Source organism: Vespa velutina, chromosome 2 (assembly GCF_912470025.1).
Source record: "Vespa velutina chromosome 2, iVesVel2.1, whole genome shotgun sequence".
NCBI classification, from domain to species: domain Eukaryota; kingdom Metazoa; phylum Arthropoda; class Insecta; order Hymenoptera; family Vespidae; genus Vespa; species Vespa velutina.
In genome coordinates, this window is record NC_062189.1 from 14,614,986 (window position 1) to 14,631,997 (window position 17,012).

Sequence of the window (17,012 nt, forward strand, 5' to 3'; positions counted from 1 at the left end):
TCTCTCTCTCTGTCTCTCTCTCTCTCTCCCTTTCTAGACATTTACTAAGAAAATCAAATAAAAGAAAATTACCATGAACATTTTTAGAGTATTTCAGACAGACGGTTTTAAATTCAAGAATAACGAGAATACGCCGAATAAACGTTAAGAAATGCTAGAATTTATTTCTTCCCCCTTGTGAAAAAAAAAAAAAAAAAAAAAAAAAAAAAAAAAAAGAAAAAGAAAAAAAAACCTGCTCGTACCAAATTTCGTTTCTCATCTTTCCAACCCCCTTTCAACACCCCCATCATCCTCCTTTTACTTAATTCCTGCTTGTTTAAAGTGTCACTAGCGTGTTTGCCGTAAAATTCCGAACAAACTGCAAGACAAACGAGTTGTAAGGTGAAGGGAGTGGTGTGAGTTTCGATGGGTGGAAGAACATAGAAGGAAAATGGAAGGGGATAGGTTGGAATGCCTCCTCCTATCGTCGCAGCCAGTACTTTGATCCCTTTGTTTTGCTATAGGATGAGCCAGAGGATCAGCTTGCTAACTCAAAGGACTCTTTCCACTCTCTCTCTCTCTCTCTTTCTTTCTCTCTTTCTCTCCCTCTCTTTCTCTTTACTTCCCCATACCCAGGAATAGTCTTTCCTCGTTTTTCTTATTTCATCGTCTCGAGCGAATTCCAACGTACCAACTCGGCTCTAATTCTCAAGTAGAGATACGAATATCCACGCTGATTCCTCTCTCTTTCTCTCTCTCACTCTCTCTCTCTCTCCCTCTCTGTATCTATCTATCTATCTATCTCTCTCTCACTCTCTCTCTCTCTCTCTCTCTCTCTCTCTCTCTCTCTCTTTCTTTCTCTATCATCCTCTTTATCTCTCGTCTCTCTTCTCTTCGATCCGTAGATGTGGACACAGTGTTAGCTGAAGAGCAAACGATCGTAGTCGTATAATTCCGTAGGTAGAATCGGAAAAGGGAGGTATGAGCAAGACGTGGCAAGGCGTTCCAGAGTCGCGGCCGCGTATAGAAAGGATTTCGTTGAACTCGGCACGCGAGGAGGAACGGGTAGAGAACCATTGCTCCGAGTTTATCCTCCGTACGTGCGGTTGGTTCCTGATGTCGAAGGATAGCGTTGATATCGATGAGAATGGCGGTCCGCTGTCGGCACTCGACGTGTATTTCAGCGTGGAATAGGATTTGGACCTTGGCGACGATGTGAAAGCTTCTTCCTAAGCTTTTCCATGGACTCTCTCTTTCTTTGTCTCATTCTTTTCTCTCTTTCTCTCTCTCTCCCTTTATTCCTTTTTCTTATTTTCTCGAGTGAGAAAAGAGAGTTTAGGAAATTATTGGAACGACAAAGAGCACGCGCGGAGTATTTTTCGATTTCACGTTCGTAGGTATGTACGTATGTTCTAGAAACGCAAGAGAGTATATTTGTTTTATGTTGGCAAGCCATCCTCGAGTATAGTTTTCCATACGTTAGACTCTTCTATTTCCGAATGCAAATGTAACCCGATGGGAAGAAGTGGGTACTCCGTTGCATCGAACGTTCTTCGCTGCTCGTCGAGAGATTTAAATCAATGGCATTTAGATGATCCAGATATGGAGACCGAGGCAGAGGCATTGAACGGAGAAGCTACCGATTCAAGGAGAATGGAGGTGCAGATTGGCGGGGCGGTGACTCTCGAGTGTGACGGCGGATGCTGGGGTCACGGACCTGGAATGGATCCAGTAGGTGGACCAGGGCCTCTTGCTTTGAGCCGGGTCGTCTATCAGGAAGCAGGAGAGTACAGATGCGTTGCTCCTGATCGAAAAATGCAGGACACGTGGAGGGCTCAGTTACCTTACCATATTAAGGTCACCGGTGAGTAATACGAAATCTTTTTCCTTCTTTGCTACTTTTTTTTTTTCTAAACTAATTTGAAAATCTTATGTCTACGAGGATAGTGTAAATTATTAAGATTCCAGACAAATGTAAAAGATAACTTATACAAGCCTTGATCTATGAGAGAAAATTTACGAAAATTCTCTCTTTCTACAAATCCAAAATTATCCTTTATATACGCAAGATTCGCGCAAGAACGACATCTTCCACCTCTTGTTCAAAGCGACAATCGCAACGACTTCCAGTTCGAATTCGAGGTTAGAAAAGCAGTTTTCTTGATGCCAGGGCTGAATCGAGAAAGAACGGCGACGGCGATAAAATCGGAGCCATGCTTGCTCTAGCCTGTTTCTCCATCTCCAATACACTCCCCTTTCTGTCTTTCTTTACTTCTCTCTTCTTCTCTTTTCATCCAAATATAAGATCTCCCTCGTCGCACGCTTGCCGGAACGAGCAGTCAGAGTAGAAGTAGTCGTTTTCGATACGTTCGCTGTGGCGCTGTCTTTACGGCACACCAATTCCCATTCCGCGTCATAAACTTGTTTTCCTTCCGCAGTTGCGAACACGTATCATGCGTGCGATCGTGTGCACGGACACGGTCCTACTTTTAGAAATATATGAACAACTTCGTTCTCTTCGATATACTTTTTTTCTTATACTTTCAATCGAGAAAAGGGAAGCTCTTTGATATTTCTATGTCGAATTCCAATTCGAATTCTATTATAATATATCAATAGAGAGATAAACAAAGCTACTCGTGAAGTTTACCTTACGTTGAATTTTCCCTGACGCCTTGTCTCCTCTTGGAAAACTAATAGAAGAGAAAAAAATGTGACACGGTGAAGAAGCCTTTGAAAAATATTCTTCTTGTTACGAACGTCGAAGGTCTCGAGAGTCTTTCCATGATATCGAATATCTTCTCCATCTTTCTCTTTTCTTCGTGTCATCGTTACCGTAAGCAACGAAGCCGGATACTCGTTTCTTCTTTCTACTCTTTTTCTTCTTCATTTTCCTCTTTTTCCTTCCTGTCCTATTTACGCGTCGATGATGGATGCAGAATCCTCCTCGTTCTCGGTCTCACCCTCTCCTCTAACATTTCCCTTCGAAGCAATCGCCGTAGCAATTCCGGCTTCTTATTGATTGCGGCTCAGGCAACTCGTGCGTGTAAGGTGGCTCGCTCGGCCGTAAGCTCAGGAGAAGACCGAAAGAGCTTTCTACGTCCTTTCCAACCGGAATGAAAAGACACGACGGCCCTCATAAAAATGATTTCTTCGTAAGTCCTCTCATTCGGATTATTCCAATATTCCATTTAACCACTAACACCGCCAATGTCTTACCACAGTCATTTCTATGATAGCGCATATCGCCTTGAGTTATTAAGAAAATAAAAAGACGACAAGCTTTATAGTTTTCCTCGACTTTTCTCGTACCACTTTATTCCTACGCTTACTTTTTTTTTTTTTCTTTCTTTATTTCTCTCTTCCATTTTTTCCTTTTTTTGTCTCCTTTTCTACATTCTATTTTTCAAATCATTCTCTCGTCCTTCCTCTTTTCATTTATCTTCCTTCTTTGATTTTAATATCATCAATAATTTTTTTCCTCTTTAACATAGCTACCCAATATTATTATCTCTCTATCTTTACTTTCTCCTTTTTAAATATCCAATAGAACTTAAAATACTTATTGAGTTGTACGATTTATAGGATACTTCTAACACACAAATATACCGTAGGTAAACGTACGAGATCGAAAAAGGAAGTCATACATCATCGTGTACAGATCGAGTCGCGAAAGATTCGAGAGAGAGAGAGAGAGAGAGAATCCAATCGGATTTCTATGTATCCTCGTTATACAAACGGCATTATTTTTCCTGTCCTCGCACGGAAAATCTTTACGCGAAAATCAATATCGTCCCATTTTCCATTTCCATCGACGCGAGCTTCGACTCGAAGGAAATGCAAATGGGTACTTGACAAAAAAGAAGATTTTTCGGATAATCCTGGATATTCTTGATTCTATATCGACCCTCTTGACTTAATGTACTTTTCTACGACGTTTATTCGATATCTTTCTATCTCGCTTGAGTATAATTCGTTCAACCTATTCCAACTTGCAGCATTTTTCAAATTGGTATACCGGACGAACAAGTTTTTCTTCTTGTTGATAACTAGGCCTCGAAGATTAGGATACCTACGTACGAAGGATAACGATACAAAGTTGAAATATGAAAGGTTTCAAAAGTTTTTAACTTTCTTCTTACTTTTTAATATCGCCAAATGTTGATGGAATCGAAGATTTATCCGTCGTTGCTTTCATTTAATTCGGACGAGAGTTTTGGTCAATATCTGTCATTAAAATCGATATTCAAAGAAACCAACATGTACGATGAAGAGAGAAAAGATAGAAAAACTTTGAAACTATCGTCTATTAAAATTGTTACAGCCTTTTCGTATATTTTATTTTAGCGTTATTTTTTTGAAATTTAAAAGGTAATATGTAAAGTACGTATGCGATAATTTGATCAAACGAATGTAAAATAATTTATTTATTAATTGTACATATGTGCGCATGGGCGCGCGTGTGTGTGTTATAAAAACACGATGGTATGATAATTAAATTTTTTCTATAATAGTAATAAAATAAATTATTTATTTTGATAGCGTATTAATTAAATGCATATATAGATAAATGCATATATAGATAAATACGAAGGTTTTGTTAATCGCTTAACAATAGAATTCATTATCTGCCTATATTTATTCCATATCACGAACAATCAAGCTTTTACGGAAATAATGTTATTATTATTATTGGTGCATTGATTTGCAATACAAGAAGAAATAAAACTATTCGTTGCTTTCATCATTTTTATAGAAGCTTTTTTATGATTACCTACAAACAATTCTCAACAATTACTTTTAAAGTCTTGCCTGAGAAAAGCCATATAAATCTCGAAAGAAAAACAACAACATTGTTCACTTTCGATTGAAAAGAAAGAAACGTTTTTCACAGCTCGTTGGATCTCATTGAATTCATAAATACGAGTTAAACAATGAGACTTTTCAAAACGTTCCCCTTATCTTAAATATTTCTCGTTTTATTCGACGAATAACATTTTTTTTCCTTTTTCCCTTTCAACATAATTACACGATAAAAATTAACTGTAGAAAGTTATATATATATATATATATAAAAATTTTTTAATTAATGTTCCTTGGTCTTTATTACATCAACTATTTTATATACTGCAAACTAAATCGTTAAATATTTTCGATGAATTTTAGTAGCATAAAAAGAATATTTTAAGTAAAGTAATATCGATCTTCTTATCCGTAGAAGAGTAACGCGATGAATTAAAAGAAGATGAGAAAGAAAAAGTGAAGAGAAAAAGAAAGAGAGAGAGAGAGAGAGAGAGAGAGAGAGAGAGAGAAAGAGGGAGAAAAAAAGAAAAAAGAAAAAAGAAAAAAGAAAAAAAGAAAAAAGAAAGTGGAATCCGAGAGGACGTAACGGGACGTTCGTTCGAGTCCGGACAGGACTCGTTAAGCCTTCGTTAAATCTTCACGACGTGCTGGACCAAAGCGTATCACATTCTTCCGTCTCCCTTTTTTCTTTCTTCCCGGACTTCGCGAGCGGATTACGGAACGGCGAACGACGGATTCCAAAGTTACACAATAAAACCTCAACGCACAACGTAGTTTTCTCATAAGTGGCTTTTGCCGAGTCGACGTTCGTCGAGCCATCTTCGCCATCCGGATTTCTTTCGGCATGCCCGATAAAACGGCAGTTACATCGAACGTGCTCGAGGCGTATTTCGATACCGTCTATTTCCACGTTATCTCGCTTACCTTTTTCTTTTCTGATAAAAAGGAACATTCTTTCTCTCTTTCTCTTTCCGTTGCTCGTTCAGTTTTTGAAGTCAAGTTTAATCGAGGACCGTAATCGTCTACGAACGCTACTTCTTGCAAACTCTCTCTGATATTGCTCCAATCCTCTCTTTCTCTCTTTCTCTCTCTCTCTCTCTCTCTCTCTCTCTCTTTTGTTATCTCTCTTTCCTTTTCTTTCTTCGCCGAAGTGTAAGTAAAAAGAAGAAGTACATTCGCGAAACACAATTACATTTATATTAACTTGCTCGTAAAGAAATCCCGTCGGAGGTAATTCCGTCGAACGTAAAAGGCACAATCTTGTACAACCTTCCTATCTTTTTTCTTCTTTTTCTCTCTTCCCCTCCCCCCCCCTCCGCTCTCTCTCTCTCTCTCTCTCTCTCTTTCTCTTTCTTTCTCTCTTATGCTATGTCAGAACGCATGAATAATTCCGCTAGTGTTTTATCACTTTGTCAAGATGCAAATTAATTTGCCGGCTCGGTACCGGACTATCGGCCATGCGAACGCTTTATAAAAGAAGGGGCTAGGTGTTTGAATGATTTACAAGAGGGATACGCATAAGGGATCCACCAAGAACAAAGGCATGATTCCGTGATCAAAGTGCTGAAAAGAAGAAAGAAGGATCCTATCGTCGAGGATAGAGGGATACGATTCCTCTATCTCTTTCTTGCTCTCATACATTTACTCTCATCACAGCCGGCCGATGATAGCTCAAGGCGTGCCGTGAATTTTTTAATAAGTCGAAATTTCACTCGAGGCACTGTAAACGATAGTGGCGTGAAATTAATCGAGCACCAACACGAGCTCGGGATTGGCTTATCTCTCTCATTCCTCTCTTTTACTTTTTAATCTACGTCCCGCTGCGAAAACGACCGGATTTCTCGCTTTCGAGTTGCTCCGCTCAGCTCAGCTCCGCTCTGCTCTACTCTACTCTACTCTATTCTGCTTTACTCAATGCTTTTTTCCAGACTTTTTTTTTTTGTTCTACCTTTTCTATCTCGCATGATTCAATTTTCCTTTTTTATATATATATATATATATATATATATATATATATATATATATATATATATATAGATACTATTGCTATATCCCCTTGGATATTTTCTCTTTCTCTTTCTCGTTCACGTAGGATACCATCTTTACGTCTTTATGGGCCATCGTTAAAAAAGAGTATTTGCACGTTTTCAAGAGAAACGCTTTTTAAATAACGTCCTACGAAAAAGGGATTACAAAATGAAACGTCTCTTTTCCAGTCTTTGCGACTACTTAAAAAGATCCCGTTGGTATTAACTCCTCCTCATTGTTCCTCTTCTCACGATATAACATTTACGAAGCTCGATGTTCGCCGTTTTCGAATCGAAAATACAGCTGTTCCAAAATTGGCACGTTTCTCTCGAGTTGTCGAACGGTTTTTCTACGGACGAGCAAGAGAAATACTAGGAACGGTATAAGCGTATGAAGAAAAAAGAGTACCCGCAATGCCCTATATGCGACACTTGGTGGGACATGGGGGAAAAAAAAAAAAAAAAAAGAAAACATTTGAAAGGTGAATAGGGTGGGATTGAAGAAGAAATCGTAAAAAGTACAACAAATTGTAACACTGGATACGTCGTACACCCATGGGAAGCGAAACATTTCGGACGAAAACGAGTAGTACAAATTGAGAGAAAGAGAGAAAGAGAAAGAGAGAGATAAACAGACAGAGGTAGAGAGAGAGACAGATAGATAGATAGACAGACGGATAGGCAGACAGACATACAGACAGAGATAAAGAAAAAAAGAAAGAAAGAGAAAAAGAAACGAATGGTTTGAGGGGATGTAAATGGCGAAACGTCGACCCCCACTGTTATCCCTAACTATAAAAATCCTCGAGTTGTCAATAAAAATTGCCGTCTAACGAGGCAAAGTCCCGGAAACTCACGAATCGCGAATCCTCCGTCCAGTTAGTTCATTTCCACCCATTACCACCCACACCTCCCGGCGCATACTCACCCTCTGATACGAACAAACCGAGAATCGTCCTTTTTTTCCCGCTCCAATCTCTGTCTTTTTCATTGTCGTATCTCGAGACTCCTTTTCCCTTTTGCCTTTTACGCGTTTACATTATTCCATTTTTTATTTTCCTTTTCGTTTAGGATGAAGATAAGACTTGAATTCAGTATCGCGTTTAGGTTGCTTTGTACTATATTACTATTTCTTTTTTTTATTTTTTCCTTTTTTCTCTCTCGCTCTTTCCTTTCCCTTCTTTTCTTTTCTTTTCTTTTCTTTCTTTTTGTTTAAAGGTTTTTTTTTCTGTTCTCTTTTTAACACGAAACTTCGTTCAATTAACAAAATGTTCTCGGCATTGAATTGGCGAACCAAAGATGAAAGACCTTTTGACCCTAAAAGGTCGTTGCTTTCGATCGACAGCAACGAACACGTATAAACGTAATACCTTCGCTATCTACAACATTGCTACGCTTTTACTCTATGCGTAACGTGATCGCTAACAGACTTTTCCAACATTGTTAAGATTGAAAAGGGCTCAAGCAATTAAATGTATATTTTCCATATCTCGTTTTTATCATCAACGATGTTTTACTTTTTTAAATAGTTTAGTAGAAAAACATGAATCTGATTTAATTACATTTAATTTCAAGTTCATTTTTTCTTATTGTTTTTCTCTTTTATATATATATATATATATATATATATATATATATATATATATATATATGATATATAAGGATGATACAGATTTTTTACGCCGTACTATGCAAATATATTCTACGAGTAAAAATAAAGTAAAAATGTTATATAATAAATATATGCTTACGAATGGTTTATTTAAAGTTATAACAAAAATTAAATGATATGATAACGGACTTCTTTCCATTATTAGTACGGTATTATATTCAACGTGTGAACGATAAATACTAAAAAAAAAAAAAAATTAAAAAATGAAATAAAAGTGACTACGGTTATATGAAATCTAGGATTTTGTTGTGATATATAATTATTACATATACCTAATTATTAAAAATACTTTTCTTTTGTAAACGTTGCTTTATCGGTCCATCAATTCTTAATGGAAAATAATAATTTTTTTTTTTTTTTAATTTACGAACATATATATATATTTGAATTGACAAGTTTGTAGTAAATTTTATTTTCAATCGTTTTCTCACAATTTTCACACAGTGAATAAAGTGCCATATTAATATAATAAGAGCAAATTCCTTGCCATTTCATTTAACTTTTTTTAAAACTTTTTAATAAAGCATTTGTAATTTTATGTTTAGATAATATATTTCCTCTTCTTATTTCTACCCGTTAAAATATACTGGCACAGTTTAACGAAAAAAAAAAAAAAAAAAAAAAAAAAAAGAAAAATTTAAATCATCCTCCATATAACTTCAATATGAAACAGACGGCAAATGCTATTGGTATATTGGATAGAAAATCTATGGACTTCATTAATATAACGTTATATTCGTTCCTTTGAATTGGAAACAATACCGTAGAATATTCGCTGCCATTTGTTTTATTAGTAGCGGTTAACAAAGCCGAATCGTGCATGAGAAAAGATAGAAAGGAAAAGCGAGTGAAAGAGAGAGATGAAAAGAGAGAGGGAGAGAGAGAGAGAGAGAGAGAGAGAGATATGAAGAGAAGAAGAGGATTGCAACGCACTTTAAAAAACAAATTATAAAACTACTACTCATTTTAATAATACCTCTAGAATAATCTCTTTTCCTTTTCTTTTTCTCTTACCTTCTTCTTCTTCTTCTTTTTCCTCTCTTTTCATCTTTGTCCCTCTTAATTTCCCTGGCACATACGTGTTTTTTATTGTTTTTTTTTTTTTTTTTTTTTTTTTTTTTTTTTTTGAAACCATACCACCATTTTTTTCTAAACGTATCCAAGCAAAGTTAAAGAATTTCAAATTAGACCAGAGGGGAGTAATTGCCGCTGCTGTAGAAAAAAAAAGAAAAACAGGAAAAGAATGAGAGAGAAAGAAAGAGAGAGAGAGAGAGAGAGAGAGAGAGAGAGAGAGAGGGGGTGAGGGTGAGAGAGGAAAGAGAAAGAGAGTAGCTTTGTCCTCTTGCCAACGCATATAGCGTAAAGTGCATTCCCTTAACTGACCAATGCGTCGTGCCAAAATCCGAGCTAGCCAGGACTACTAGCCTTGTTTCCTTTTCCCTCCTGTCTCTCTGTCTCTCTCTCTCTTTCTCTTTCTGTCTGTCTCTCACTCTCTCTTTCTCATTCTCGTTATCCTTCTCTTTCTTTTACCCACTTTCTCTCTCCATCTTTCTCATTCTCGGTATCTCTCTCTCTCTCTCTCTCTCTCTCTGTCTGTCTCTCTGTCTCTCTCTTTCTCACTCTCGGTATGTTCCTCCCATCTCGCTCTACCGTCAACGAAGACAATTATGAAAGACCATTAAGGTTATCAGCCTTTGCCGGATGTTGAGTGCAGAATCAAGCTTGGGTTTTCCATTTGGAAAGGATGAGAGAGAGAGAGAGAGAGAGAGAGAGAGAGAAAGAGAGAAAGAGAGAGAGAGAGAGAGAGAGAGAGAAGCTTGACTTGTCGATATTTCGATCGTGCAACGATAAAAAAAAAAAGATTGCAAAGAACAAGGAATGGATCTGAAAGTTTTTCAAAGTAAAAAAATAAGATTGAGTGTTCGGCGATGAAAGCTTTTCTTTTACGGGGAGCAGCAGGACGATGCACTACACATGCTCGTGCTATTACTAACACAAGCACATATCTGCGTGCATACATACGGATAACGCAAGTAGCAGGATCCTGGTGATGATGAACGAGCCATTTCTTCGACGACGCTCTTTTTTCGTCTAAAGGATACATTTTCCGTAAGAGTGATATACTATCGATAAAAATTAATTCTCTTTGTTCGGACGATAGTCTCTCGACGTATTGGATATATATATATATATATATATATATATATATATATTTTAATCATTTTGTAATTTTTTTACGTATTATCATTTTCTCTATGTCTGGTAAAATACTTTTTAAAATAATCTATATTTAAATATGATGAAAATTTTCAATAAGAACATCGTATGTAATTAAAGTAATAACGGAAATTAAAAAGACTAAAGGAAATAATCAAGTAATATTTAATTGTGACGTATATCCGATAGAATAAAAGAAAAAAGAATCTAAAAAGAGAAAAGTCCTCGAGTGAAAGAGATACCTTTAGAAATTTATCCCAGTGGACTCTTATCGTATAGAAAAAAAGAGCGAGAAACTAGACAGAGAGAAAGAGAGAGAGAGAGAGAGAGAGAGAGAGAGAGAGAGAGAAAGAGAGAGAAAGTCGTCTGGGTTCAGACGCTAATCAATAAGGGCCATAATTTGTTCGTTCCCGGACGTAATCTTCGATAAATCCAGCTCATTAATCGGCTCGTGAAACGACGAAGAAAGAAATTACATTATTCTCTGAAGTTGCTACGCGTGGACATTTTACTTCTCTCGTAAATAGATACGGTTTAGAAAGAATGAGAGAGAGAGAGAGAGAGAGAGAGAGAGAGAGAAAAGAGAAGGAGATGACCACAATGAACAGAGGGTGAGCCTGGATGTAATCATCGGACAGCAGGGATGAAGAAGGGTGAAAGAAGCAGAATGGCATGGAATGAAGGAAGAAAACAGGGTCTCCGAAGTCAATGGCTCTCAGTCGTGGCCTCCTCTTTCCTCTCTATCTTCTTCCTTCTCCCCTGTGACCGAGCCTCCGTCAGACAGGATTACCTTTTTTGTCATTTCTGTCACGTGTATCCCTCCTCTTCTTTTCTGAATCCCTCTTCTCTTTCTCTCAAAAGTCTTCCCCACTCCTTTCCACTTTTCCCTTGGGTGTGTAGGCAACCATAGGGCTCTCCACCCACGGGAAAAAAAGACCTTTCTTCTCTTCGGCCTCGATCGATACCTGATTAATTCCGTTTTCGCGAAGCAAATTGCTGAAGAGATTGCAAACTCCAACGATATTCTTTTATTTTCTTAGATCATCGATCAGAAAATCTGATTATCGTGTGACGTCTTTCTATTATCTATTGGTTCTCGTGATTAAATAATATAAGATAGCAAGTAAAATTAGATCGTAACAGGAATGATTTTAATTACAACACTAGTGCTTAAGAACGCCCTTAAGGGTCGCCTTTCGCGAGTACATTGTACGTTTCGTTAATATTGTGTTTTACTCTCGACGATAATAACGTTAAGCGGCTCTCTCTCTCTCTCTCTATCTCGCGTTTGCAGAAAAAGCTACTCGTTATACTCTGTTTTTGCATTATCCTATATGGATACGAGACAAGAAACGTTTAATATTGAACAATTTCGAGCACAAAACGAGATTGCGAACAAGTACGTTACTTAGATCTCTAGATTGGAAAAGCACGAGAAGGCAACGCTTTCGTACGATACCTGTTTTTCTTCTTCTTCTTCTTCTTCTTCTTCTATTTCTTCTTCTATTTCTTCTTCTCCTTCTTCCATTTATCGTCTCTTTTTCTTTTTTATGTGAACTTATTTTCTCGCCGATCATTCTCGTAAAATATTCCAGTGAGTTCGTTTGAACGCGGCGTACCGATGGCATTATGCTTAGGATAACTGCATTGGCAGACATTTTGGTTGGTAATGATCGCCGTAGCAATTAAATAAGCGCGTAATTAACATGCGGATCGCGTCCAGAATGCGTTTCATCGTTAAGGGGGTGGCCGGGCAACGAGGGCGGCAGATTGGTGAGGCTGCTGTGGTGGCTCTCGAACGAATGATAGTGGGGTAAAGGGTGTGAAGGTGAGGGGAATGGAGAGAAAGGAATGGGGAAGAGAATTAAATAAAATTCGCTCGAGTTGTTACATATTTCGGCTCATTAATCGATCGTAGTTGTATCTTCGACGTGGCCGACTTTATCGGTACGGCTTTTATCGGCTGTATTAAAAGGACTCATCGAAATGTAAAACTCTGTTCAACGAAGCGCTGACGCTCGTGTGAATATTTCGACGAACCATCGATAGCGCCAGAGAGGGAATGTTAAAAGACACGGAGAAATTTCCAACGAGTTTTATACTCGTTGTAGTCCGTTGTTTATTAATTTTATTTTCATCCGATTGTCGAATCTCTCGTCGATATTCGGTGGTAGTATTTTTTTTTCCTTTTTTTTTTCCTTTTTTTTTTCTAGGACTTAAATTTTTGGCGAATTTATAGAATTCAACAAACATTGTACGATTTTTCTCTCGTTATATTATATGGTCATAACGCGAACAATCTCAATCGGCTATATTTGATGATACTTGGAATGAAAAAGAAAAAAAGAAAAAAAGAAAAAATAAATAAAAATAAAATAATATAGAATTACAGAAATGGAATGAGTGAACGAAATATATGAAGTTTAATTTTTTCGAATTTATTAGAAATATTTTACAATTCAAGTGAATATCATAGTTATATCGATAATAATTGCGCGTACGCGCGATATCTTATGCGTTAATAAGGAAAAAAAAAAAAAAAGAAAAGAAAAAAAGAAAGAAGGAAAGAAGAAAAGAAAAAAGTGGGAAAAAAAGAAAAAAGACTTATTACTTCAATCAGCCTTCTCATCATATTATTACTTTTAACAATGTCTTCTTAACTATCTGAATTTAATTGCGTGAAAAGGATTAAATGAATGGATTGGTATATTCAAGTCGCTCTTGTCGAAACGTCTTGGAAAACAATCGTCGGATTCTTCCTTCTGTTGGCGACACGGAGCCGGAAAGTTCACGCCGGAATATCATAAAAGCGTTATTAGCGAATCTGCCGCAGAATCCAGTATGCAGATTAATCGTATTCCCTGACCCGCCTTTGCCCCAGAGCCGAAGAATATCACCAAGGGATATTAGATATGCGCGCCGCGACGCCACGACCATAAATCAATTTGTATCCCAACCGTATTCCAACCGTAATGCGTTCATAATTCATGCTTAGCCTAACGCCCTTCTCTCTCTCTCTCTCCCTCTCTCTGTCTCTGTCTTTCTCATTCTCGTTATCTTTCTCTCTCTCTCTCTCTCTCACCCTTTCTCTTTCCGTCTTTCTCATTCTCGGTCCCTCTCTCTCTCTCTCTCTCTCTCTCTCTCTCTGTCCTTTTCTTTATGCGTACATAACAGCGTTGAAAAGTTAATGATACGAAAGTAGACGAAGCGTCTTTTCTAAATCCTCCTCCTTAGTTTTGCGGTCATCGAATTCAACGTCGTTTTCATCGGGCTAACGTATTCGATTAAAAATTCTCATTGAAAATACACCATGAATAATTCATCGAAACAAACGTGTACGGTATGTATCAAGCTTTCTACATTTAAATCGTTGAATCGTCCAGATTCAGTATATTGAAAAGAGATAAAAAGAAAAAAAAAAAAAAAAGAAAAAACAAAAAGAAAGAAGAAGAACGAAAGAAATAAACAAACTAACAAAAAAACAAAGATATAAAAAAGAAAAAAACAGAGAAAAGAAGAAGAGGATAAAATGAAATAGAAGAAAGAATAAGATGATACGTAATAAATATTGTAGTTTATGTGTCACGCTTTAAACGCATTGCGTCCGTCCGACGTTGCGAGTGTAAATAGAATGTATTTTGGTGTAAGTCAGGTCTTGTTAGACGGACATCCAGAGTTTCATCACCATCGTCCACTCTCTCGTTATTCTCCTCCTCTCCTGTCCTCTCCTCTCCTCTCCTCTTCTCTCCTCTTCTCTTCTCTTCTCTTCTCTTCTCTTCTCTCCTATCATCTCTTCTCTCCTTCTCTCCTTCTCTCCTCTCCTCTCCTCATGTCTGAAGTACAACAACGTCCATCCATTTTCAAATCATATAGTACGATATATATACTTTCATGAGCAGAGCTTTCGAGTCAAGCACGTGCCTCTCTCGCATGTTCGTTCTCTCAGGTGTGTATCAACATACAGATAAGTTAATTCCAGATTTGAGTAACCTGATGCGTCATGTCAGGACATTATTATTCGCTCGCGTGAACCAGCGACACGGTTAATTCGGGATGAACGTTTCGAGCGGAAAATTAGAGCTTCTCGTTCTGTTTCCTCTTCTCTATATACATCTCTCTTTCTCTCTCTCTCTCTCTCTATCTATCCCTCCCTCTCTCTCTCTCTCTCTCTCTCTCTCTCTCTCTCTCTCTTTATCTGATTTTCACCATACCATGAGGATTTGCAGTAAACTTATACGTGATCCCGCATAATAATTTAACGCTCGTCGGACAGTTATCGGTTCTCGCTTTTTATCGTTTCGCTTCGTATCGATAATCGTTCGATGCGCAATAATTTGTTCCACCCTTCTCTATTTACTATGCGTCTGCCCTATTTTCCAGTTTATCAGAATATACAAAAAAGGGTGGTCTTCGTTTCCTAAAAAAGCATTTTGCAGCGTTGATTTTTTGGTTAATTACATTTTCGAGCCACGCACTGTTCATCATTCAAGCTTTCCGAGTTTCTTTCTTTATTTGATCGATCGTTTCCAACCACTTTCATAATCGTTCTATCGAAGTTAATTACTAATTGACGTTAGATTTTTCTTTTACTTTAGGACAAACATTTCAGCTTTTTCTAATTTTTTCTTTGTTCTTTTTTTTTCTTTTTTTTTTTTTTTGTTTATTTATCAATCATTCATAACGATTATTATTGAATAATTCTTTTGTATTAGAATATTAAGAGACGTATATACTATATATATATAAATATATATATATGTATATATACATATATATATATTCACAATGCAACAACTCGATTCGTTCCGTATCACTCTTTTCCGATATATTTTTTCATCTTTTATGTAGACAGCCATGCACGTTGCATTTTTCAAACAACGGAAATGTACGTAACTTTCCATTACTCTTAAAGCGTGATGCTGTCTTGCCACGCACGTCCAGTCGCGTAACGCAAGCGTACTAGCATTCGCACGCGTACTTTTACGCTCGTATTTCTAGCAAACGTAGTACAAACTCATCGTCGGAGGTAACGAATATTTATATTGTTTTAGTCATATTGCATTTCACAGACTGAAACGTATATAGTAAACGTAACGTTTTACTATAGAATGTTACATAACGGTAACTTGTTCGGAAATTTTTTTTCGACAATATCAAAATTGGATGCGATCGTCGTTGAAAAATCGTTGCTCGACGTTACTTCGTTCGATCAAAGCTTTTAAAGATAAACGTAGATATAAAATAGATCGATTTATTACGTGTTAAACAGCATGAAGATAGATTGAAAAAATTTTTTTTGAATTAAAGAGACGTACAAGAAAGTTATAAAACTTTTGATAATAAAAATTAAATTATTAATACAATTCATGATATTCTATAAATTGTAATAGACAATAATAAATAAAAATAAATATATTAATTGTGTTACATAATGATAAAATCGATATAGTACTAATGCTGAAAGTAATTCCAAGAATTTTCGAATAATACGATAATAACAAATTATTAGAAAATATTAAGACGAATGTTTATCATCATTGCGTGGCGTTATGACCTTTACATATTTGTTTTCTTCTGTTTTTCTGTCTTTCTAGTTTTATTTCACGTATAATCAAGTCGTAGATGAGTAAACATCGTGCGAGATCGAAAGTACAACGATAAATCTATGTAACTATAGTAGCTATTTTATATTAAATTTTTTTTTTATATCGTCGTAACAATCAATAATTATACATATTTCATTATATCTTATAACTAGAATCAAGACTGATGTTAATTGGATAAAAATCCAATTATAGTATTAACACCATAGATCGTTTATAATGAATGTCATTGAAGAAGAATGTTCTGTAACTTTGTAGATACGCAAAAGGAATATGTAATGCGAACTTCGAAAGATAAAACTTTCTACGTATTTTATGCACTTCATAGAATCCGAACATACGTGGGAAAATTTACGATAACTACCTCGTGATCTCTGGGCCGAACGTATCAGATTCTAATTATACTTGCGCTTCGGTAATTTACCTCGGAATAATATACGCTCGCGGCTCTCCGTCGGTCGCCATTATTCAACATTATTCAACACCTGACGTCGACCGTCGATAAGATTGTAAAATATTACAACGCTCGTCGAGATCCTCGGTATTACTCGTGAGCTCGCGAATCTACGCGAGTACGGTCGTGTTTATCAACTTTTACGCACACATTCACACACACACACACACACACACACATACGAGCGGTTGTATCGTGTTGTTTTCGAATCGATTTTTCTGAAAAATAGGTAAGTCAACGTCGACAAACGAATACTA

At 36.8% G+C, this 17,012-nt stretch overlaps 1 protein-coding gene and 1 long non-coding RNA gene across 10 annotated transcripts in view; one reads left to right on the plus strand and one right to left on the minus strand.

Moving 5' to 3' along the window:
- Positions 1 to 17,012, plus strand: part of LOC124946561 (irregular chiasm C-roughest protein) — a 235,160-nt gene that overhangs the window by 176,965 nt on the left and 41,183 nt on the right. For 8 of the 9 annotated variants that reach the window (XM_047487374.1, XM_047487376.1, XM_047487371.1 and 5 more), the window contains one exon: positions 1,571 to 1,843. In XM_047487374.1, the coding sequence (XP_047343330.1) occupies positions 1,571 to 1,843 (273 nt within the window). The remainder of the gene's footprint in view (positions 1 to 1,570; positions 1,844 to 17,012) is intronic. The other variant, XM_047487378.1, reaches the window with a different exon arrangement.
- LOC124946564 overlaps positions 1 to 17,012 on the minus strand; it is an 81,239-nt gene that overhangs the window by 8,378 nt on the left and 55,849 nt on the right. The window lies entirely within an intron of this gene.